The following is a 24,341-nucleotide window of genomic DNA, read 5'->3' as shown; positions in this document are numbered from 1 at the left end:
TGTAGATCATTTTTGGCATTATTTCGTCAAAAAATCTCGTATAAGACTTTCTTAATTCCTTATCGGTATAATATAACATTTAAGTTGTAACCAGACTCTCTTTATTTTACAGGTTGTCTTACTTCTTCGTTTATAAAGCCTTCATCTTGGATAACAAAGCGTATTATTGCTTATATAATCGACTGCTTTAGGATAAAATACATGCTCATATATATGCAAGTTATTCCGATTTTTATATATTTTTAAAAAGTCGTATAATTTTAACGATGGTTCGGTCAAACACTATTTCAATTTTAGGTACATTATAAACATCCATAGCTTCTATATATCAATACAGTTTTGATGGCATCATATCTTTTCTTGGCGGCTTGACAAATTTCCCTTACAATGAACGTTCCGTCAGGCAGTATCGCAAATTGAACTCCTAATATTTTTCTTTAAAGTTTGCAATTTTCGCTTTTAATAATCTAAAATTATTTTACACCCTATAGACACTGGAAGGCGACAGTTGAAATTTTTTTTTTGTGTTTAATAAGTATTAATTTTATTTTAAATGAAAACATTATTTTAAAATCTCAATGTTTGGTATTCGAGAGCAGTAAATGTAGTTTACAAAAAAACTTCGATAATTTTTTTTCAAATTTTATCTTCTTCTGTAATTAAAATAAGTACAGGCAATGTACAAATAATAAGTTCTTAATAACATTTCCTAGATAACGGCGTACAATTTTTTTATAAATTTTCATCCATTATCCGACATTTTACCTCCATGTTTTTGGAATGTAAATGACTTTTTGTTGAAAGAGCACATAAATACACAATATTATTTAAAAATTCGTATATAATTAAAAATTTTTATAAATCAAGAAAACCTAATGTGAATGAATCTAAAACAAACCTGTAAAATTTCAACTTCAGAATTTTAATTCGCAAAAAACATAGTCTCTCATCTCAGTACACGCCTTGATTCGGAACGTTTCATAATAAACAAAGTCCTGGCCCGGGCCGTTGCGCCAGCGATGTCTTCCCATTAGAAACGGAGGTTAAACAATATGTTTTATCATATCAGCCTCTTTTCATTTGTAATTTTAAAAGATAGCATCCCAAAGGCAAAAACACGCTTCACAGACACTATTTAAGTAAATTTCATAAGTACAAATTGTTTAAAAATTTAGATAAAATTAAGGGTCAAATTTAATTATTTCATGTTTTGTTGTTTTCATTTTGTTTTTTTTCCTTAGTGATTTATTTTTAAAATTTATGACAAAATTGTCAAAAAAAAATTCTTAAAAATAATTCTGACATTATTTCATAAACTTATAATTCTAAAATTAAAATGAACTTATTGCGTAGTGTGCGCCTTTATCATTATCAATCATGGCGATGAGTTATGTTTAAAATTTTATTTGTGAATAAAGTCAAAATCGTCGTGGTTTAGATTTTAAAACTAGAAAAAAAGGGCAAAACATAAATAAAATTTTTTTTTATTAGTAATGAAGAAATAAAAAAGTTTAAAACAATTTAATGTTCATTAAAAGTCCTTACAAAATCGCCGAATGATTCAATAAAAGAAATACCTATCCATAAATCTTTGTTGGTTGGAAATTCAACCTTCTTTTTTCTTGAGCAAATGGCCGCATTAAAATCTAGGTTTTCTTCGTTTAAAAACCAACAAGGATGTGTATTATCATGGTTTGAGGGGATTAAGACATATTTTTCATTTTCTTTAGTTATAATTGTTTTATCGTCTGATTTACTAAAGTATAGTAGCTGTTTATTTGGATATGAAGTTCCGCGCGACCGTGTGAAATATTTTTTTTGCCGCGAATCTTCTAGAACATTCGAACAAATTGTTATACTTTCACTTGAAATCTGGAATGAAGCATTTGGATTTGCCTTTAAAATAACCAATATTTTTTTTACATCTTTTATAAGAAGATTTAGTATGAGCTTATCATTTTTGTCATATCCTTTGATGCTAGAGGGGGATTGTAGGCGAAGTAGACTTATTTCCATATTATCCAAATCGAATACTATTGCACTTTCCTTATTTGTTTTCAATTCAAACACTAGTTTTTTTAATTCGGAGTCCTTACAAATATCATTCTCCTCATTACATATAACCTGACATTTATCTTCTAAATTATCAACAATCACTTTTGTATTTTTAAGAGACCCAACAACGACCAATATATAGAAAAAAATCTTTAAAGAACAAAACATGTGGGGCAAATTTAATTCACTTTTATACTTTTTTAATCAAATTTAATTGAATAAAAAAACTACAGAATGAATTCTAATAATACGCGTATTAAAGGCTGGACACGAAATTTATATAAATTTATTAATTGAGACCTTGGATTTTACAAATAAAAAATACTCGTCTATATTTTTTTTCCATATTCGACCCATCAGTTTTTAATTTGTTTTTGACACCAATCGAAATAATGGTTTTTTTGCTACATGAGAAAACCTTCCACGTATTATATTGGGCGACCTTTACGCGAAAAGGAGCATTTTCACTTTATCCCCCCCCCCTTACCAATATAAATTAAGAATTTTTAAAAAATATCCCTTTTTTCGAAATTCGAAGCGGAAAAAATGTGAAGGAGCAAAAGTCAAAAAAATAAAGTTGTAATAGAATAGCATATTTACCAAAAATAAAACAATTGTTTTTTCGTTTTTTTTCAATTTTTTAAAAATTTCCTTCTTCCAATTATTGATCAAGATTTATCTTTATTGTACATTGCGATGTATAACAACGAAAATCTCTATATAAATAATATTATATAAGGTTCATTTGCTGTTATAAATGAATATTTTTCAAGAATTAAAGAATTTTCCAAACATGTAATACTTTACTTTTGGAACTAAAATATAACATATCTTATTAAATTGACATTATATACGATTCAATAATTCTTTAAAGAGCATAAATATAACATAATTATTCTCTGTTTGTCTAAAAAAACCAATGAAAACCTAAAAAACAAGACTAATAAATATACTACTAAACTAAGAATAACCAACCCTAAAATCTGTTTTAAACAACATAAACTAAGTATAAACATGTTTATCTTTAGCAAAAATTAAATGTAATGACAAAAGAAAGCAATAGGTTAAAACATATTTTTACAAATTTAGACTTCTATTTAACTCATAGTTTATTAGAAAACATTATTAAATTGGTTTAAATAATATATTTTTCATAAACTATGATCAAATTAGATATTTCTAAGACCTTTTTTTTACTTATGTAAATTTTTCTCTGTTCCTTTTCGCTCTGGACGCTTCGACTTTTAAAAAACAGGGCTAAAAATAAAAAATTCTATATTTATATTGGTAAGGGGGGGGGGATAAAGTGAAAATTAGCCCGCGAAAATAAAAATATCTTCATGTTTTGACTAAATTGAAGACTACTTAAGATCTTCTTCCCAAAAAAACCAGTAAAGATCTGGTTAGTTGAGAATGATGAAGGAATTAACGATTTATAGATTCTATAAAGCTTTTAAATTTCGAACAGATTTTAATCACATCAATTATATGTTATGTTATTAAAACAGTGCAAATTTACTTATTTATATTAATAATTTCAGTTTGTTGTCAAAAATATTTACCGATTCTCATTATGCTATTAGATTTAGATGTTGAGAGCTTAATAAAAAATTGAATATCAATACGACGATATTTTTTTATTTCTAGAAACTAAATTATCACATTATAAACAATGATTAATATTGCAAGTTCGCGATTTATGCCGTTGTTTAATTGTTAATCTGATTCTTTTTGTATTTTTTCCTTGTAAGTAATAGTAAAGATAAAGAGCCAGTATGGATCTAAACATCGGGATAGTAAAATTCTTATCATTCCAACTCTCTCATTAAATTTTAAGGACAATATCCCAGTACATCATCATTATAACATGGTGCGAGTGATTGCCTAACAATTTCTGATAGATTGAATGAGAATAGTTTCAACAGATATCATTATCGGGTACAGTTTGAACGACAAAAGAGAAATTCGTCTGTTACACGGGAGGTCCCCATATTATCTGCATCTGGAGAACGGCTCAAACGCTTTACTATTACCTTTTGTTTATATCCTATATTGACCGCTTGTCTCGCACAAGCCCTGGCCAATGTGATACAGAATTCTTTTTTATAGAGTTTATGGGTCCATCCTACTTCTTATAGTCCTTTAATGTAGATGAATAATCACTTTAGATTTTATCACGTAAGACTTTTATGCCCCATATAGTACTTTAAATGCAAAAAGAGTAGAATTCAACAATTGTTCTTAAATGGCTGTAGTTCAGTTCTACTATTCGTAAAGTCCACGTAAAAAAGTTCACACAAAATTCCTAATCAACTTTAAAATTTTCGTGGACACATTTTACAGACAAAATTACTTTTTTGTGGTCGTCAGGAATTAGACGCAGTTTTAAAATTTTAAAACGAGGCTTGTAATCACTACTTTAGTAACTTTATTAACAAAAGCATATAAATTGGTTTAGTAAGGCTAATGACAAGCTCTGTATCCATACACAGGTCATATTTACCGATTCGCAGAATCGAACAATCGACAACGGAGTTGTGCCACAAATTGTAGATCTATTGGTTGATAAAAATTGTTACAACGCAGTCCTTGCATTTATAAATGATTTATACATAACTTATTACGAAAATAAATTTTAAAAAAGAAGGAACTTTTTTTAATCATCCAGAGGCTCCTCGCACGATTCCGAAAAACTAAATGTAATTACTAAATCTTTGGTATTGTTGAATTTAATTTTTCTTTTACGTGTTCCATGACTAATTAAAGCATTTGGTGATGATTCATCAATAGATAAACGAGGAAATTTATTATCATTATTTTCTTGGTATAAAACATACTTGTCGTTTTCTTTGGCGATAAATGTTTTTTCTTCGGGTGTACTTAATAAAGCCATTTTTATATTATCTGTTGTTGCACTTCGGAATGCATTTCCAGCTTGCAACTTGAAATCCAAAGTATTAGTATAATACATTATACTTTCACTTATAAATTGGAATGCTGCATTTGGATTATTTTTAAATCCAATGCATAAATGTTTTGCGTTTTCCACGCACATATTCAATACGAGTTTTCCATTTTTATTGTATCCTTCAATTGTGCACGGAAACTGTAAGTACATTAGAGTTAAAATCTTCCTATCAAGATTAAATATCATAAGACTTTTGGGATCTGTTCTTAATCTAAGTACTAGTTTTTCTAAACTGAATATACTAGAAATATAATTGTCTTCTTTACATATAACAATGCATTTATCTTCTAAATTACGCACAATAACTTCTGTAGTTTTAGTAAGACTCGTTGATAATACGATTCTATAAAATAAAAAAAAATAAACAAAGAACATGTGGGTATTTTTTGTGGCTTTTATATTTTTAATTACGCCCAATTAAGATAGAAAATCAAATGTATTGGATACATTTTATAAATACGGAACAAAAAATATGTTCACTGTCCTGAAAACTTAAGATTTTTAAATATTTGACACAACATAGTGTTTTGTTTTGTAGACTGCAATTTAATAATTTTCCAATTTATCAACTACAAAACAATGTTTTTTTTGACAGCAATCAAAGTCAAATTTTTTATTTAGAAAAAATTTTTTGATAATGTGTCAAATTTTATATATTTTGAAAAAGCATTGATAATATTGCAGATTATCCGTACGTTTTTCAAGCCGTTCATAAAATACCATTTTAATTTTAATGCAATGATTGAAATAATGTCTGCGCGATTCTATAGGCATTTTACTTCTAAAAGAGACGATCATATGCCACATCTTTTTGATATTATCAGAAAGCAATTATTTATATTATTAATGTAAGTCTACCCTAAAATCTACTTTGCTTAAAATTTTTGCAATTTAAATGATGGTTAGAATATAAAATATAAATTTGGAAAGAACTGTTAAAAATGAGCCGCATTTAAGTTTGATAAAGGACTTTAATTTATAAAAAGCTAACGCATTGTTTTTTCAAAATAATCGAATCTTTGTCCGAGAGAATTTTTTTATTCATTTTTGAAATAAGATTGTTTTGCAAGAATTAAATAAATGTGTTCTAGCAGGTATAATGCTAATTCGTGCACTAGTATTGCTTTCAGTCATGTTTAATTAATGTCTAGTATGGAATGATCTTTAAGCATTTACTATCAGTCCTCGACACCTTCTCATATTATTTTTTAAAAGATTAAAGTGCTATTAGAAAGTACAAAAAAATAAACTTATCTAAAATATTTTATAAAACTATAAAGGCACATGAATCCTGTTCCATGCATGCAATAATAAGTAAAATTTCTATAAAAACAATCATTTAATAGCAGATATGTCGAGATATGATTTAACTGTGTATAATGCGTGCAATAGTTGCAAGTGATTGGGATCTTGTGTGTGAGCAAATTGTGCGCCTTCCCGGGAAACATTATTATGCCCAATATTATTATCATTGTGAAAATATCGCATTGCGAAATTAATATAGAGGCCACTGGTTGCACTGACACTAAAATACACTGTATTTATGAATATAATTGTTCAAAAAGGCAAAGCCCCGTTTAATCTGTAAAATAACGGTTTAGTATGAAAAATAATTGTTTAGTATGTACAATAATAGTTTAGTATGTAAAATAGCACAGAATTGACCGTTCTAACATGGGTATGTTGCCTATTTTTTTATTGTTTAGATAAAAATAATGCATATGCAGGCTTACACAGACTTATATTAAGTCTAATTTACTGTAGTTTTAGACTTTTGATCGTTGTCAGTCAAACAAATTATGATTTGAAAGAATATTAATGTTAATATTACCGATTTAAAATAGAATCATTTTTACCGACTTCATAATATAGCATCTGTTAAATAAAAAATATTCAAAATCTAATAAATAGCTGGTCTATTTGGTTTTGATATCATTAAAACAGTAAAATTATTATTTTTATTATATGTCTTTATTTAAAATAATGGGAGTAGAAATTATACAAATATATCACATCCCCCCTCAAGACGGTTAGTCTCATCCAATTTTTACATCTATCCCAAGCATACTTTTCAGATCATAATGTCTCTTCTTCACAAGCCTACCATTACCAAGTTTTACTATATAAAAATCATTTCAACACTTTTCAACAATTTCCCCTGTATCCAAAAATCTTACTTTCTCATGCATATTAACTCCTGCCAAATTTTCTCGTTTAGCTATTCTTACTAATTGTACTTTACTAAACTTTTCAATCTTTCTTTTTCAAATCCTATTACAATATTTGGTACATGACCGTTTGGAAATCGCTTTGGGAAAATGAACCCGCATTGAAATTTTAAAGGACCCCTTTTTAAAAAATGGCAAAATTGGCAAAAACACTGTTTGTTGAGGCAGATGAGGTTTTTAGTGATGAAATGTATTTATACATGGAATATAAAGAAAAGTCTATTTTGGAAACATTTGATGCATTATCGGCGTGCGCCTTGCTCGTTTCTGTAACTAGTGGAAATACTGCTTTTTTCCTTTAGGTAAAACAAGAAAATGTATAACCTGTTTCTATTTTGATCTCTAATCAATGAGTAGCATATGATGCCACATTAGCTAAGCAAAGGGATGGTGCACAATACTAAGAATCACTCCATAAATGCTGATACCTCTAGCGATTCCGAGTCACAACACCATATAATTTTGTTGGTTTTGGCTCATTTCTATAAGAGATATTCGATCTTAACATAAACAAAGAAGAACATTATGAGTACCTTTTACAGTTTCACTGGGCTTTCTAAATTCCCCAAAATCACCGGATAAATTGTCTTCTGTCATTATTTAAAATAAATCGTTAAGGCCCTTTTTTCAATTTTTTTAATTTTTCCCTTTTTTTTGAATTTTTCAATGCGGGTTCATTTTCCCAAAGCGGGTTCATTTCCCAAAGCGGGTTCATTTTCCCAAAGCGGGTTCCAAACGGTCATGTACCCAATATTTCCTTATAGGGCCATTTTCAAGCATTACATCTACAGTTTTATCTTCAGTCGCTTCTATTGTGGTACATTTTATTCCTGTATGATGGCTCTGATTATATATATCGATACTTTTATACACTTTACCTTCAAAAGTTTCCGCATTCGACTTTAAAATGTTTCTCTCAAAGTTCCTATAACACGCTTTACTCTTTTGTTACTCCTATGCGTTTCTATACATACTTGTCGGTGTATTATATCCATTTCCCAACAAAATTTTCTAAATTCCACTCCAATAAGCTCTTCCCGTTATCTGTAATAATTTCTTTGGTTTCTCTCCATATTCACATAATCTTTTCAAAATCTTTCAACATTATTACTTGACTTGTTATTTATAACTATTCCCCATACTCTACATGTAAAATAATCGATAGCGACTAAGACATATTTCTTCTCATTTCTAAAGTCTATCAAGTCCATGCAACCTTCTCTAAATATCGACGTATCTACAAATTCACAACCACCCATATTTTTCCTGTTTATATCTGACATTTCTGACACTATTTTATAACCTCGTTTATTTCTTTCCTTACTCCTGGCCAATAGTATTATTTTCTCATTGCATAATAAACACTTGTCATGCATCTGTGGCCTACTTTTTCATGATATTCTTGGATTAATTGTCTCCTTATATTCTCAGGTGGTATTTCAACTTTACGTCCTGAGTCAAATTGCCAATATTGCTTTCCATTTACCTTCTGTTTGCTTGATTGTTCGCTCTTTATTTTTCATTTCTTTAATATCCTCTTCCATATTTATTCGACTCAACGCATCGCTACCACCATCTCATCAGGTTTTTAATGTTCAATGCTAAAATCATATTCCTGTATCTTCTCGATTCAGCGATTTATTCTGTTATTATTGAAAAATGGTTTGTTTCTTTTCTCCACTAGTGCTTTGTGATCCGTTTTTATCTTAAATTTTCTACCTCATAACTCGTATTTAAATTTATCAATGCCCCAATATATCGCAAGCATTTCATTTTCTGATATACCATATCTTACTTCTATCGGTGTTAGCTTTTTAGATGCCCATTGTATAGCAACTTATTCTCCATTCTCATTCTTCTGAAGTAACAACGCACCCAATCTCAAATTGCTAGCGTCTGTTCTTAGTATGAACTCCTTATTATAGTCCGGCAATCTTAGTCTTCCCACATTTCTTAACACATTTTTCATCTCTTCCGTTAATTTGTACGAATTGCCATTTTTCTTCAAACTATCTGTCATTTTCAACGTCAACCCGGCATAATTTTTAATAAATGGTCTGAACCATCCAGTCAATCCTAAAAATCTCCTCAATTCCGTCAAAGTTTTTGTCTGGATACTCCAAGGCTTCATTTTTCTTTATTTCGTCGGCCGTCATGTCTGTTCCATTCAGCTTCACACCTAATAGTTTTACTTCCGCTTGTCTAAACTGTATTTTCACACTATTAAATTTCATTTTATTTCGCCTAATTCTTTCTAAAACCTCTAAAACTAGTATATTGTGTTTACGTTTATTGTTGGCATGTATTACTATATCGTCCATGTATACCTCAACACCATTTCCTCGCAAATCCTCAAAAATCTTATTCATCGTTGCTGTAGTTCTGTGGGGAATTTTTGTATCCCATCACCATACTATTCCATTCGTAAACTTTTTTATTAAATTCAAACGCCGTCTTATGTTTATCTTTTTCTTCGATTTAAAATGGGAAAACGCTTCTTTGCAATCAACAACAGTAAATATTATCGACCCTTGCGTAGCTCTAATTATTTCTCTCATATTCGTTAGCTCATACGGGCTTTCTCGACTGAATCATTCAACCCTATAAATTTACTAACAACCCTTACTTCACCACTTGGTTTAAGTATCGCTCTTATTGGGTTTCGCCATTCCGATGACGATCTTCTAAAAATCTTTCTATTTTCTTAATCATTAATATATTCCTCAGTCTGTTTTATCAAAGCCTGTGGGATCGTCTGTCCCTTTTGACTATCTTCTTACCCTCTGGAGTATCTATCTTACACTTCTCATATGTACAATAACTTATAACCTCATCTCCTTGTTTAAAAAATTCTTTATATTTCGCTTTGAGATCTTCTAACGAAATTCCCGATTCAGTAATCTTCTTTTCGTCTCTTTATTGCACGCAAAAATTCTTTCTATCTGTCTTCTATTACTATTATTATATTTCTTTAACTAAACTCGTTTTGTCTTTCCACTTGGTTTATATCCTTTATTATCATCACTGCTACTACAACTTTGACTTTTGTCTAACTTTAAATACGAATTAATCTTTTTATTATTTTCCTGATTATTGTTCCTTCCTACATAGCAGTTCCTAGCCATATGGCCGAATTTCCCACAATTAAAACAATTTCTATTTCTTCTTAATTCTTGTACTTGATTCCTCATAACTAAATCTTTCTCTTGCATTTCTTTTCTCACGCTTTCTATAATCTTCTCACTTATAGCATCCATAAGTTCTCTCTATTTTCTTCTTCTTTTTTGTGTCTTTCTTCTCTACACATTTCCTCCTTTAATTTCTTAATTATTTCACTATTCGTCCTCTTTACTGATTCTTTTTACCATAAAATTTTTATTTCTTCACTTCCTTCCATAAATATTCTCTGCTGCTATAATTTGGTTCCTACTTACTCCATCTCTAGCCTACACATAATTCTTTCAACTTGCTTTAATGGCCTTTTAGCCTCTAGACCACAGTTCGCACTTGTAAACTGACGATTCGGTATCACCACGTCTTTATTTATCATATAAAGTGAAATTATACAAATATATCAGAATACATATAAAAAAAATTAATATATAAAAAAATAAGCTTTTATTGTTGAATTTGCCCACTAGAGTGCCGTTTCGCTAAAAAAAGTTTGTTGAACAAAGGCCAGTTACTCTTAAATTGTTAAGAACATATGATTTGTTAAATCAATAATTCATTTTTTAAATATACTAAAAGAAAATGAGCGATACTAGATCATAATGCAGTGTTATAAGTCGTTCAATAGCAAATATACATGTTTTTATGCTTCTAGGTTAGTTTAAAAAATATTTTTTAATATTTCTTAAAGTGCTCAAATTAGAACCCAGAACGGAAGCATATATACAGTCAAGAGTCCTTAAAATGACTTTAGAAAGCCTAACTATGTCAGCCAGCCATGGGCTTGATACAGATCAGGAAGGGGTCTTCGAGAGCCCAATGAGTGAATTTCAGAAGGAAGTCCTGAAACTGCCAGATGAGACTGTAAGCGTATCTTGTGAAAAGTAATTAATAAGCCGAATATTATACCCAAATAAATTATATATTTTGTAATATTTCTTACAGGGGTTTCCGTTTATAAGATCCATCCCAAAAGTCGAATTTTACGACTTTTTAGATGGCAATTTATATACTAGTAGAAGAGATTCACCCATAAATAGATCACACCATAGCCAAATGGTAAAAAATTTAATATAAAAAGAAACCCTCTGATATAATGACCCTATAATTTTCCTAGTAATCTGCAACTCGAAAGCAGTTTTACTTATGTTGCCATTGTTTTCACGCAATTTTTGTTTTAGCGTGTAAGATATTTTTCATAAGGGCAAAGTTTCAAAAAAATTTAAAAGAAATTTCAAATATTTTATATCGTAGAAAAGATCCATGGTCTTTTCTATGGGTGGATCTCATAACCCGAAACCCTTAGTAATACTCATAGCATAGATCAAAAAATTTTACTAGAACAAAACTGCCAAGAGTCAACTCCATATGTTCTACATGACTTTGACATAAAGCTTGCCAATTTTCCGGCTAGACCGCGATTATAAGTCTTTTTAAAATCGGTCATATAAGTATAACATAAAAATTGGGTTCTAAATATCACATACTATAGACCATAAATTTCACCCTCTTGAATTTTGGTCATTTTATTATGTAATACTTGACTTTTAAAAAATAATAAATTTATAAACATTTATACATATCTAAACAATAAAAAAAATTCCACATTAACCATTTTATTAGTCATTTAAAAGATCGTCAAATGATTCAAAAAATTGAAATCCTATCAACAGGTCTTTGTTAGTGGAGAATTCGATCTTCTTTTTCATTGACTTGATCACTGCTAGTATATTTGGTGTCAAATCTTGCATAAAAAAACAAGGCAGTGAATTATCAGCAGTCTCAGGAGTGAGGACATATTTATTATTTTCTTTAGTAATAATTGTTTTTTCTTCAGGTTTACTATAGTAAAGCAGCTTTTTATTGGGATTTGCTTCTCCTTGTTCTTGATTTTCTCTTCCTTCTACTTTAAAATCATTCGAACAATACGATGGACTTTCACTTGAAAACTGGAAACAAGCATTTGAATTAGCACCTAAATTAACGCCAATGTTTTTTTGCGTCAATTATGGAGGTAGTTACTATGCGCTTGCCGTTTTTATCATATCCTTCGATTCTAGCGGGAGATTGTAAGCGCATTAGACTTAATTTCATACCATCTAAATCCAATGCTATAAGACTTTCCTTATTGGTTTTCAAGTTAAATACTAGTTTCTTCAATTTGTATTCACTACAAATATGATTCTCCTCTTTACTTAAGACACTACATTTATCTTCTAAGTTATCAACAATCAATTTGGTATTTTTAGATGAACCAACTACGAATATAATGTTAAATAATATTTTTAAATAAGAACAAAACATGTGGGGTAAATTTTACTCCTTATATATTTTTTTTAACTATAACAAATTTTAAATTAAAAAATTTACAGAATGATTTTAATTATACGCATAGGAAGAAGCAGGAGGCGACAGGATTGTATTATGCATAGATTTATTTTTTTAAGTAAATATCAATTCTAATTTGATATTTACATCTGACCTATACACATTTATATTCGGGGTTGACATTAATTAAAATAAGGTTTTTAGCCAATCTATAAATTAAATAATTTACGATTGATTTTTGATGTTTTTTGTTACAAGCGTAGAAATACGACAAATAACATGGATTAATATATAGCGAAATTTGATCAATTGGACTATTTTATTTTAAACTATTTAAATATGAGTCAATTCTAGACAAATTTTTCTATTACATTGTTAATCTTGTTTTGATCTACATAGCGAGAATGAACTTTTTGTTTCTTTTCAAAAAAGAAAAGAGTTGTTGTTTTTTTTTTTAAACTAAGAATTTTTTTTAGTATTATTTAGGACTAAAAATTGTTTTTTTTTACCGTAGAATGCAAATATATTGCATTTTTATTGTGTTTCGTGTTCTGTTAAGAATTCTTTTTTTTGGGTGCAGATATGAATAAAATGCAAGGATTAGTAATATTTATAGCGTGCTAGCGTTGATACCTTGCAGACGCAGGCTCTCATATTTTCCATAAGGAAGACCTACTAGTTTTTTGTCAATTGAATAAATAAACACACCTGAAAGCAATTCAAATTCAAAATATAGCGAATAACTTGTTACCACGCTATTGGACTATGGTACACTAACAAAAAGATTAAATTTTAATAAAATTATTATTTCCATGGTGATATGAGAGGATAAAATGATATTTATACCTCTTAGTAAGATAAATATTTCGCCCAAAAATACTGTTGAATATAATGATATCGCTTAATTTCACAAGGCAAAAACAACAAGGTTATTTATGTATACCACAAAAAGTTTGAAAATAATTAAATTGCTATTTTATTGATGAGAATTTTTATCTAAAAGGATAAGTCACAAGTTAGCAATCTAAAAGTTTTTTTTATAGTGTTCAGTTTTAAGCTATGGAATTTTGTTAAGTAGACGTCCATCAGCTTCATCATAAGAATGTTAACAGGTTTGATAGATCATGCAATTAAGTTTTTGTAAATCTTTAGAGCTTTATAAGAATAATTTATTTAATATGCAATACATGTGAACAATCTAAACCTCTAAAAATAATGAGCATAAAGTCATACTACGGACTGTAAACTGGTGTAACAAATTATGATGAATTAATCGATATGACGCGTTATAAAATGTTTAAGAGGCTGATTTTCACTTTATCCCCCTTAACAATATAAATACGGAATTTTTTATTTTTAGCCCTGTTTTTCAAAAGTCGAAGCGTCCAGAGCGGAAAGGAACAGAGAAAAATTTACATAAGAAAAAAAATGGTTTTAGAAATATTTAATTTGAACATAGTTTATAAAAAATATATTATTTAAACCAATTTAATAATGTTTTCTAATAAACTATGAGTTAAATAGAAATCTAAATTTGTCAAAATATGTTTTAACCTATTGCTTTCTTTTGTCATTACATTTAATTTTTGCCTAAGATAAACATGTTTATACACAGTTTATGTTGTTTAAAACAGATTTTAGGGTTGGTTATTCTTAGTTTAGTAGTATATTTATTAGTCTTGTTTTTTAGGTTTTCATTGGTTTTTTAGACAAACAGAGAATAATTATGTTATATTTATGCTCTTTAAAGAATTATTGAATCGTATATAATGTCAATTTAATAGATATGTTATATTTTAGTTCCAAAAGTAAAGTATTACATATTTGGAAAATTCTTTAATTCTTGAAAAATATTCATTTATAACAGCAAATGAACCTTATATAATATTATTTATATAGAGATTTTCGTTGTTATACATCGCAATGTACAATAAAGATAAATCTTGATCAATAAGTGGAAGAAGGAAATTTTTGAAAAATTGAAAAACATAAAAACAATTGTTTTATTTTTGGTAAATATGCTATTTTATATCAACTTTGTTTTTTGACTTTTGCTCCTTCACATTTTTCCCGCTTCGAATTTCAAAAACAGGGATATTTTTTAAAAATTCTTAATTTATATTGGTAAGGGGGGGATAAAGTGAAAATGCTCCGGTCCGAATTGTATGGAGAAACAATTCAGTTGAGATGATTGGATTCAAAAGTTTGTATCTACATACAAGGATTTGCATTATTGCAGTCCAATTTTTTTTTGAAAAAATAACCTCTTTTATGCTTAAAAGCGAAAGCAACGGCCATACCGGATAGCTGCAAGCACACGGGAAACATATAAAAAATCAAAATATGATTATAAAAGATAATGATACTAAAGAAGATTTTAGTTTTAACAGTATGAAGAATTCATAAGAAAATATAGAAGGGAGAATCTGATTTCTCTTAAAGTGCAATAAATCGCTTTTAAATTTACTCTTCTCGAGGTTTTAAACGGATAGATTTTTTGGAAAAAAATCATTGCACTAGCAACAACATGACTCTTAGTGAAAAAATAAGGAAGTTAATACAAAAAACAAATTTTTCGATGTTTTTGTCGACTATTTCGAGATTGTTGAGATATTTAAATATTACAAGAAAAAAAACAGCTCCAGATTCATGAAAGCGTATTCACAGACAAAATTGATAAAGGAGCTGAATATGCCGTGGGAATGTAGGATTATTGACTTAAAAATTCCATTTTTGGTTGAAACTGAATTCAATGTTCAAACTACAAAGAACTTAAATTTTAAAAAAATCAAAAAGCATTTTAAACAGTTTCCGCAATTCAAGATAAAAATAAGAGTTGTCTTTGCGTGATTTCTAAAGAGTCTTATTCGATACGAAATGAAAATGACGCATGCCATTTTTCTATTCATCGAGTAAATTGAAAAATATCTTAGAGATTTTAATTGTCGATTATTGTAAATTTAATCATTCGAGTAAAGTTTTGTGAATACTAAGGACAACGGAAATTTCTTATGTTTTTTGGCTCCATATTCATCACAGCTTAATCCTATTGAAGAATTTTTTTAATACACAAAATCGAGGTTTTGTGCTATAAGAGATTCAAATAATGAAATAGAAAGGATTAAGAACAAATTCTGAACAACGATAACAGTTTATTGTGTGATGAGTCTACACTAATATGGTAAGATAACTAGAAATGGCAAGTCAAAAACAAGAATTTCTCTATTTAAATGGGATTGTATATTATTTTACAACAAATAGTCATTGATGGTTCGTTATATAGAATTTCTGGTTGTTTATGATTATTTTTTTTCTTTTAATATACTATAAAAATGCAAAAGTTATACTAAAAAATGCAACCCCCTGTAAGACATGTATTAATTTAATTAGTTTTTGAAAAATAAGTCAATAATGACGATATAGCAAGCTCTGCCGTGTTCATTATAATTAAGCTTCTAACTAAATGTTTAATGTAAACGCCTATATCACAAATAGATCGATTTACAGTCTATGTGCGTATCAAGCAAAGGTTAATGTAATTTATAAGATATTTTTATATGGACATTAAAGATCTCAATTATCTGCATCGCGCACACGCCACAATACCTTCTATGGCCTAGAAACTAAGTTGACTACTATCTCAAACAAAATTGATCCTGCGTGTTTCTTTATGTAGACTATGGTCTATGCGAAGAACTGTCTTCGTCATTCATAAGATCAATTTAAAGTGCACTGCCAAGTGCTTTGTACGCGAGTTTAGTACTTTAAATATTTGATATAGTGACAAAATCTACAATATTTATACTTAAAGATGCTTTCTAAACTATACGAATCACATTATGGCTTGACGCATAAAATTTGAACAGAATAAACCCGATAAATTCTAAAATTACAATGTTAAGTGATATTTTTTTAACGTATCTCAGTAATATACAAAAATTTATGCTCACCAAGTTTTTTCCCTTGTAAAAACAACTTAACAGAATATTTCTTATGGTTTGTAGTCATAATTGCCAGATCTTGCATTTTGTATATTTATTTAGCATTTGGGCTATGCCTTATAATTTATCTATTTGTTTTTTTGCATCGGGCGAGATAAAATCATGGTGTCTTTGGTACGATGCCCAATTAATTTCGTCTTTACGCGTCACATATTTTATCTGGCCAAAATATAAGCTACTAAATTTACAATTCTAATGTATTCAGTAATCATGAAAACAATAATAATGCTTTTAGCAAAAGTAGCATTGTTCTTAGACCAATGTCCCATATGAAGTTATATTAAACCTAAGATGCTCCTTAAGAACACTTTCCGGCTTTATTTATAAATTAATTTTGAGCTTTGTAATTTTTATTTAAATGGGTGCCGACCAATTTAGTTATGTAAATGGTTTTGCATACTAAATTTAATAAGAATCAATGAACTTTTGTCACTGCACGTCAAGGTCAAAATAGACGACAGTATTGCCCTTGGATTGTAAGTAGCATTCTAAGATGTTCCCCTGCATTATATACTCTTATTACAGTAGATGTCTTTATTTGTGTTCCTCGCGCAAGCAGATTGAGTTTGCTTTTGAAAGTTTTAAAAATGAGCTGTTTTTTTCACTTTTCATGCAACAACATGGGAGCATAAAATAAACGAAATATTTAAGGAAGTAAAATGAAAATTATATGGGATATTATGGCAAAGCCATAATATCTCGGCCAAAGTTTATTTTTATTTGGTAGTTAGATCTTAATTTGTTTTTTATACAAGATAATTCAAATATAAAATGTCTAAAGCTAGAAACTGCCTAGATACTGTTTTCTTAAATAGTTACAAAGTTTTGTTCTGCCTTTTATTTCAAGTATATTTAGTCTTAGATCAGAATGCTCTCCGTTTATTTTTTTTTTAAGTATTAGGAAATCTTAGCGAATTTACTAATTATTTTACAAATATATTTACCATATCAAATGTCTAAAACTTTCCCCTTTTTATGCCCACTGAAATATGTTTCAAGAAACAAGATTCTGATTTTTCTTCTATTGACACATCAAAATACACAAAAATATTTATAAATTCCACCCGTGAAGATAAAACTACTAAAATCTCCCTTTCTAAATATAAAGGCGACATCTTGTACATTCTAAGTAATAAAGATTTTGAAAATATAAATGACTACTTTACAGTAACCGAAAATACAGTAAAACAAGAACTAACAAACGAAGTCACTAGAAATGTAAAGAAAAGTAAACAAGGAAATTTATTTGGATTTATGAAGAAAAAATAAAAAAATTTAAATTTTTTTATTTTTAAATATTTTTTGAAAAGAGGGGTGTCCTTGCGTGAGGAGGCCGTCTATCAATGAAGTACACACGGAGATAGAACTAATGCTAGCTGAGACCTAAAACAAAGCTTATTAAGTCTTATATCTTTTATGATATAAGCCATTCTCCGAATGATCAATATAGCCTATGCTATTTTTTTATAATATTTAATCCTTTAAATGGATCTTCATCGTCTTAACGAACTTCTCAATGAAAATAAAAAGTTCTATTCTTTAAACATAAAACTTAAAGAAGAAAACTCATGTCTAAATAAAGAACTTCTTTCTTCTCAGACACACATCGTGTCTCTAAATAATTCAATACACAAACTTGAGAAAGAAATTCGTAAACTTGAAAATGATCTAAAAATTAAAGAAAAACAAATCCAAAGTAACAAACTCTTAATGAGAAATGAATTTAAAAGAAAAGACATTTTGAATAATAAACTTGTAGGTACAAATAAAAGTACAAGAGAAATGGGATTAAAAGACGAGATAAATAATTTGTATATTAGAAATAATTTATTGTGTAATTTTATAAAAGATTTGTTTGATAAAGAAGAAATGGATTTTGAAATATTTTATAAAATTTTAGAAACTTCAAATGAAGAAAATCTTAAAATTTTTATTGAGAATTTAAGATAAAAAAATAAACTCAATATTATTTTCTATAAGATAAATTTATTGTAAACTTCTGCGAAATCAATAAAAAAATCTAAAAATAGTTGCCAACAAATCAAAAAAAAACATTTTTTATTATGACACATTTTTATAAGTCTTTTTTACTATTTGACTACACTCTCGGCACTTTATTTATCATCATATGACATTTTTTACAGAATTTGTTAAATCTTTCTGTAAATATAAATTCATTTTTCATTTCTACTTCCCATCTATCTTTCTTACACAAATGACATTTCACATCTCGTATTTCAATATCTGTAAACCTGAAATACTTTTCTATATTTTTATAAATATTTGCTATGTTTTTTACTTTCATTTTATAAAATTCATTATTTTTAAAATATAACACATCTATTTTCTCGTCTTTTATTAAACTTTTAAGAGTCTGTGTGTGGTCTACAAATACTAAATTCCGTATTGTAAACATTTTTAAGACATAATTTCTAATTTTCTCATTTGAAATGTCGCAGATAATAAAATTTTTTATATTGAAAAAATGTATGTCGAGTTTTTCGGGATGAAGAATTAGAATTAAGTCGTAGAAAGAAATGTTACCATTTACAGTAAAAGTTAATAACTTCTGATATGGTTTCGCAAGTACAAATGAATAATAAGAGACTTCTTCTTGAGAAGAATCATTTAAAGATAGTAGATCTGGATTTTCAGAGATAAAATCTCTATAAATTGACGAGATCTTTGTTTTTTCTATTTTGTCGAGAACTTTTTTATGTTTTTTAGTGTCAGAGGGGAAATCCATGGATTAAAAATTTAAGTTTTTTTTAAAAATTTTATTATTGAAAAAGCAGACCAAATTTTAATATTTTTAAAATAGATCTGTAAGCATGATTTACAACAAAATTGGCAAAAGTTTTAAAAATTTTCAATATTTTATAGATTTGCTTAGAACAATGAAATTTAGACAAATCTAATCTTGAAATTAATTTTTTCCATTGAAATTCTATTAAGGGAATATTCTATCTACGATTTCTTCCATATGATCACAAATGAGTTGCTTGTCTTTTTCGCTGACTTTGTGTGTTTGTTTATCATTTTGTACTATTTCTACTAATTTCTCAATGTCAAAAGCCTTTTCTTCTTCTTCTTCCTGTTTTTGTTCTTGTTCTTCATCTTCACACAAAAGATGTTTGAAAATTCGAGATGTCAAATTTGAGTCAGCACACCCCAGAAAAGACGCTTTCTTTTTTTCTTTGACAATTCGTCCTCTTTTATAATCCAGAAATTCCTCTTTTTTTTCTGTAGAATTAAATATTTTGTCTGGTACGCCGTATTCTTTGAAAATATTTTCTTTAGTAAGTTGTGCTTCTTTACAATTAAAGAATCCTATGATATTTTTGTATATAAATATTTTGTCTCTGTCTGTTCCTAGTTTGTTATTTACGGCGTCTTTTATCTCGTCGTCTGTGGCGTCTTTTTTTATTCTGAGTTTTTTCCCAGTTATCGTAGTAAACATTTTAAAGGATTGTAAATTATTTAGTAATAAAATATCTTCTTATTTATTGGGAGAATATTTAACTAATTTCGATCAATAAATATGTGGTTTTTTAATTTTGTAAAAATTTTATTTTTTTTTTAGACTTTAAAATTCTCAATAAATTCTACTCGCTTTATCAATTAATTCCCAGTCTAAATCTTTTTAAAGCGTAAGAAGATAAGAAATTATGATTTCTTTAGTTAATCCTCCACTTGCACTGGGCACAAGAATATCCCCGGGAATTATAACATCGCTCTGCACTTTATACAGGGGAGAAATAGACATGTCAACTTCAAATACCTCTTCTTCCTCCAAGGCTGTTTCTTCTTTTACTTGTTCTTTTACTTCTGCTAACTCGCTAATTCTCTTTTTAATTTGCGAGTCGCTTTTATATTTTACAAGTTCAAATACCAGATTTTCTATCTCTTCTAAATAGTCATTATATTCTACTGGATCTTTAAACTCTTCCTCGTTTTTTATATATCTATCAATCTGTCTCCTTATTCGACACTCTTTCTCCACTTCTATATCTTCAAATGTAGAAGACATATAATTAATCTTCCTGAGCTCGATCCCGCACTCAGGACATTTATTTATGCCATTGATAAAATGACGAATGAGACACGACTCGCACATTTTATGAAAACATGGACTGACAAACAAGACCATCTCTGGGTTGAGATAAGAGTCAGTTTTACAAATAGGGCAGCCTGTGTCAGACATGGGTAAAAATAAAAAAGGGAAATATTTATTTAATATTCTTCACCAAAGATCTTGTCAGTTAAATATCCATCAGAGAGACCATTTCTTCTAACTACGCCGCAGACATCATAAGTAGAGATAGTGTTTAGTAATCTGCCATTTTCGTCTATATCTGCTAGTGTAATTTGGACACTAGATTTATCTGAACTGGCAATAGGCCTTTTTGTAAATGAGCAAATTCTTCTTTCAAACATTTTGAGGGGTAAATTTAAAAACCACTTTTTAGAAGTCGAAAAAATAGATAAAGATCAGTGTGCTAATAAAAAAATAAAGAACAATGTGTTAACAAGTTAATATAGCATGCTTTTATAATAAAAAAAACAAATTTAAATGAAAATTAAAATATTTTTTTTAGTTTTTTTTAATTTTTTAGAGATTTCTGCCTCTTAAATAAAATCTTAGGAATCTTAAAATTCAAAAAATCAACAAGCACCAAAATCTGCTTACTATTTTCAGACACAAATATTTCACTATCTTTTATCTGAGTCAAAATAATAATCAAAGTTCTCAACTCATCATCAGTCAAATTCTCTGGCTCAATAAAAGTCAAAGAATTGTAAACTAAATCATCGATAAAAGTCTTATAATTCTCATTGGCCATTAAAACACATTTCTCTAAAAAACCCATAAGATTCCTAGACGACACTAATTCGAGTTGTTTGGGGCTGATAACCCTATTCAATTCTTCAATATCGAAAAATGTGCCTTTTAAAACACACTCTACAGATTTATCAATATTTCCAGATCGAACATTTCTTTCAATTTCAGAAATTGACTCAAAAATGCTGAGATTTGACAAGGCGGAGCGAACTTCTTGGAAATATTCGGGTTCTTTAAATTCTGACACAACTGACAAAACTTGAACACGCATTTCGTCCATAGAAGCTTCAACCACAGGTAGTAAATTTTCACATATCAAATCTTTAGTAAATTCGAGGATTTTTTCTTCATTGATTTCTTTTCTTGAAAAATTATTTAATTTCTGATTTATCGAATTATTTAACTTGTTCTCGAAATTTGATAATTCTGATTTTATCATGTCTTTTATAAAATTCACGGATTTCTCTGTGAATTTTTCTAATAATTTCAAGTTTCTGATATTCATAAATTCATCTCTTTCTTCGATCTTTTTCTCGAAATTATTTATTAAAGTCGATAAATATTTCTCTAAGCCTAAATCATTTATCTGAAAATTATTACAATCAGGTCGACAAGTAGAATTTTTACTTTCTGTATTCGTAAATAAGTTGACAAATTTCAAAGAGGAATTTGGATCAGAAGAATTCGACGCTTGGTCTTGAATGTTCAAATCAAAATTCTGTTTTACGCTTGGAATCTCATATTCTGAATTATAAGATAAATTGGACTCAGAAGGATTGTAAAGTTTAGAATTAAGACTTGGTGTCGGCATTACAAAAACATCCTGCACGTCTTTTTCACTATCAAGACTTGTTTCTTCGTTCATATTCGAAGTACACTCTGGACTAGCATCAAATGTGTCAGATATGCCTCTTTTAATTTGTGTCTTTTCTAAGGCACTTTCTTTTAAATTTGTTGAATTATTTTCTTCTACATCATTCAGATTTCCATTGGTCTGCAATAAACAGCTTACTGAAATATTTTTATCCTCTGCCAGTTTAACAGAGAAATCAAGAATATTATCAGGAAGGTCGATTTCTTTAACAATAACAAGTTCTTTATCGTCTACAATAATAAAATTTATCTTGGATCCAATTCTACAGCACAAAATATTATCAAGTGTAATTATCTTTACAATAAAACTTGAACTTTCAATTGACAGCTCGGTTTTTATGACGAAATTATTGTCACATAATGAAAATCTCAGTCCAGTCTTAGTTTTACTGTAGATAATCGACATATTTGATATTTCGTAAATGCCGTCTCCTTTTATTTTTAATTTTTTCCCTGTTGTAGAAATTATAAATCTGTCTTGATACAAATAAATATTATCTGAAGTTAAAAATATAGACATTCCATATTTTGATGTCAAGTTTTGCACTACTATTCTGGGTTTTAAAAATCCATTGTCTTCTGTAACAATATTGACGAAATAATTATCTTTTTTAAATGATAAATAATATATTTCATTATTCTTTTCAATCATCTGTAAGACATTCCTCGAAATTATAACACTACGATCATTGATTGTATGACCTTTAATACAAGAATAAGTCAACTTATTCTGAGTATCAAGTGTAACAATAACAGATTTCTTTTTATTAGCTTCTCCTTCTTTAAAATTTACAATACAAGCATTTTTAATAGCAAAAGGCATAAAAACATAAAAATCTGAATAATTCTTATCAAAAAATAATGTCCTACCATCAAATGAAAAAAAAGTTTCATTATCTTTATAGAGAATTATTGGATTTGATACTGATGGTATTAAAGGCGGCTGAGAAATGTTGTCCATTTTGACAACGTAGTCCCAGGCACTTTTTTCTTTTGGTGTTTGTTTGTAATTCGAATTAAGAAAGTTGAGTAAATCATTGACTGTTTCGTTTTTCACGGAGTTCGCCATTTCGTCAACTTTTTTATCCATCGATGGGTTAACAGATCAAAAGAAAATCTTTTTTTATACCAAAAATATGAAATTATAAAAAATATCATCTTTTGATTTACTTAATTTTATGCTGTTTTTTCTCTATTTATAGTTTTTTTAAGTTTGCATAAACCAACTGTCAATTTGTTTGTATAAATAAACAAAGTGAGAAATAAAATATTGATTTTAAAATGCTTAAAGAGTCTTTCTTCTTAATTTTATGACCAAATTTGCAGTTGTGATAAATTTAAATACATTTCAAATTTTAATTTAATATTTATTAAGTTATCAGCAGGTGTATTTCTTGTTTTAATGTAATATGTCTTGCTTTTTCATCTACACTTCATAAATCAATAATACCCTTTTAATGAAAGACGGAAAAAAGTCGTCGTTTTTTAAAGAAGTAAGAATGATGCTCTATGGATACGGAGATGTATCATGCCCAAGAAGTGACACAACTGAGACTCTCCATAATTATGTAATTGAATATTTGACTATCTTACTTGTAGACACTCACAACATGGCCAAACTAAAAGGAAAAACCAAGACTGAAGATCTTCTTTACTGCATTAAAAAAGATAGAAAAAAGTATTTGAGAGTAAAGCATTTATTAATGACAAATGAAGAACTTAAAAATGCAAGGAAAGCTTTTGAAATGAAAGAATATGAAAAGGAATAAGATGAGCAAATAAAAAATTATTAAAATCAATAAAAAGATGCGTATAATTTACAAATGTTGAATATATTTTTTTTATGCAAATAATCTCAGAACTTAAATTTTAAA

General features: G+C 28.4%; 12 protein-coding genes across 12 annotated transcripts; 3 read left to right on the top strand and 9 right to left on the bottom strand.

Moving 5' to 3' along the window:
* Positions 1-1,521: 1,521 nt before the first annotated feature.
* VNE69_01302 (putative SP-containing protein) lies at positions 1,522-2,223 on the bottom strand (the record flags this gene model as incomplete). Its single annotated transcript, XM_065472437.1, has 1 exon — positions 1,522-2,223. One exon carries the CDS (start codon positions 2,221-2,223, stop codon positions 1,522-1,524), a length of 702 nt encoding a protein of 233 aa, XP_065328509.1.
* Positions 2,224-4,711: 2,488 nt separating this feature from the next.
* VNE69_01301 (putative SP-containing protein) lies at positions 4,712-5,398 on the bottom strand (the record flags this gene model as incomplete). Its single annotated transcript, XM_065472436.1, has 1 exon — positions 4,712-5,398. The coding sequence occupies one exon, from the start codon at positions 5,396-5,398 to the stop codon at positions 4,712-4,714; it is 687 nt and encodes a 228-aa protein (XP_065328508.1).
* Positions 5,399-9,088: 3,690 nt separating this feature from the next.
* VNE69_01300 (retrotransposon protein) lies at positions 9,089-10,508 on the bottom strand (the record flags this gene model as incomplete). Its single annotated transcript, XM_065472435.1, has 5 exons — positions 9,089-9,253; positions 9,315-9,625; positions 9,826-9,954; positions 10,032-10,152; positions 10,233-10,508. 5 exons carry the CDS (start codon positions 10,506-10,508, stop codon positions 9,089-9,091), a joined length of 1,002 nt encoding a protein of 333 aa, XP_065328507.1.
* A 1,533-nt stretch (positions 10,509-12,041) lies between these two features.
* VNE69_01299 (putative SP-containing protein) lies at positions 12,042-12,726 on the bottom strand (the record flags this gene model as incomplete). Its single annotated transcript, XM_065472434.1, has 2 exons — positions 12,042-12,371; positions 12,445-12,726. The coding sequence occupies 2 exons, from the start codon at positions 12,724-12,726 to the stop codon at positions 12,042-12,044; spliced, it is 612 nt and encodes a 203-aa protein (XP_065328506.1).
* Positions 12,727-17,726: 5,000 nt separating this feature from the next.
* VNE69_01298 (uncharacterized protein) lies at positions 17,727-18,020 on the top strand (the record flags this gene model as incomplete). The annotated part of the gene is made up of 1 exon (XM_065472433.1): positions 17,727-18,020. One exon carries the CDS (start codon positions 17,727-17,729, stop codon positions 18,018-18,020), a length of 294 nt encoding a protein of 97 aa, XP_065328505.1.
* A 216-nt stretch (positions 18,021-18,236) lies between these two features.
* Positions 18,237-18,701, top strand: VNE69_01297 (uncharacterized protein; the record flags this gene model as incomplete). Its single annotated transcript, XM_065472432.1, has 1 exon — positions 18,237-18,701. The coding sequence occupies one exon, from the start codon at positions 18,237-18,239 to the stop codon at positions 18,699-18,701; it is 465 nt and encodes a 154-aa protein (XP_065328504.1).
* Positions 18,702-18,849: 148 nt separating this feature from the next.
* VNE69_01296 (uncharacterized protein) lies at positions 18,850-19,497 on the bottom strand (the record flags this gene model as incomplete). The annotated part of the gene is made up of 1 exon (XM_065472431.1): positions 18,850-19,497. One exon carries the CDS (start codon positions 19,495-19,497, stop codon positions 18,850-18,852), a length of 648 nt encoding a protein of 215 aa, XP_065328503.1.
* A 204-nt stretch (positions 19,498-19,701) lies between these two features.
* On the bottom strand, positions 19,702-20,211 carry VNE69_01295 (uncharacterized protein; the record flags this gene model as incomplete). Its single annotated transcript, XM_065472430.1, has 1 exon — positions 19,702-20,211. One exon carries the CDS (start codon positions 20,209-20,211, stop codon positions 19,702-19,704), a length of 510 nt encoding a protein of 169 aa, XP_065328502.1.
* A 183-nt stretch (positions 20,212-20,394) lies between these two features.
* Positions 20,395-20,955, bottom strand: VNE69_01294 (RNA polymerase II transcription factor B subunit 3 (TFB3); the record flags this gene model as incomplete). The annotated part of the gene is made up of 1 exon (XM_065472429.1): positions 20,395-20,955. The coding sequence occupies one exon, from the start codon at positions 20,953-20,955 to the stop codon at positions 20,395-20,397; it is 561 nt and encodes a 186-aa protein (XP_065328501.1).
* A 29-nt stretch (positions 20,956-20,984) lies between these two features.
* On the bottom strand, positions 20,985-21,188 carry VNE69_01293 (ribosomal protein eS21; the record flags this gene model as incomplete). Its single annotated transcript, XM_065472428.1, has 1 exon — positions 20,985-21,188. One exon carries the CDS (start codon positions 21,186-21,188, stop codon positions 20,985-20,987), a length of 204 nt encoding a protein of 67 aa, XP_065328500.1.
* A 167-nt stretch (positions 21,189-21,355) lies between these two features.
* On the bottom strand, positions 21,356-23,557 carry VNE69_01292 (WD40 repeat domain-containing protein; the record flags this gene model as incomplete). The annotated part of the gene is made up of 1 exon (XM_065472427.1): positions 21,356-23,557. One exon carries the CDS (start codon positions 23,555-23,557, stop codon positions 21,356-21,358), a length of 2,202 nt encoding a protein of 733 aa, XP_065328499.1.
* Positions 23,558-23,924: 367 nt separating this feature from the next.
* On the top strand, positions 23,925-24,236 carry VNE69_01291 (transcription initiation factor TFIID subunit 13 (TAF13); the record flags this gene model as incomplete). Its single annotated transcript, XM_065472426.1, has 1 exon — positions 23,925-24,236. The coding sequence occupies one exon, from the start codon at positions 23,925-23,927 to the stop codon at positions 24,234-24,236; it is 312 nt and encodes a 103-aa protein (XP_065328498.1).
* Positions 24,237-24,341: the final 105 nt, after the last annotated feature.

This window comes from Vairimorpha necatrix, chromosome 1 (genome assembly GCF_036630325.1).
Source record: "Vairimorpha necatrix chromosome 1, complete sequence".
In the NCBI taxonomy this organism is placed as follows: Eukaryota; Fungi; Microsporidia; family Nosematidae; genus Vairimorpha; species Vairimorpha necatrix.
The sequence above is the reverse complement of the archived record's forward strand: the minus strand, read 5'-3'. Positions and strand labels throughout refer to the sequence as shown.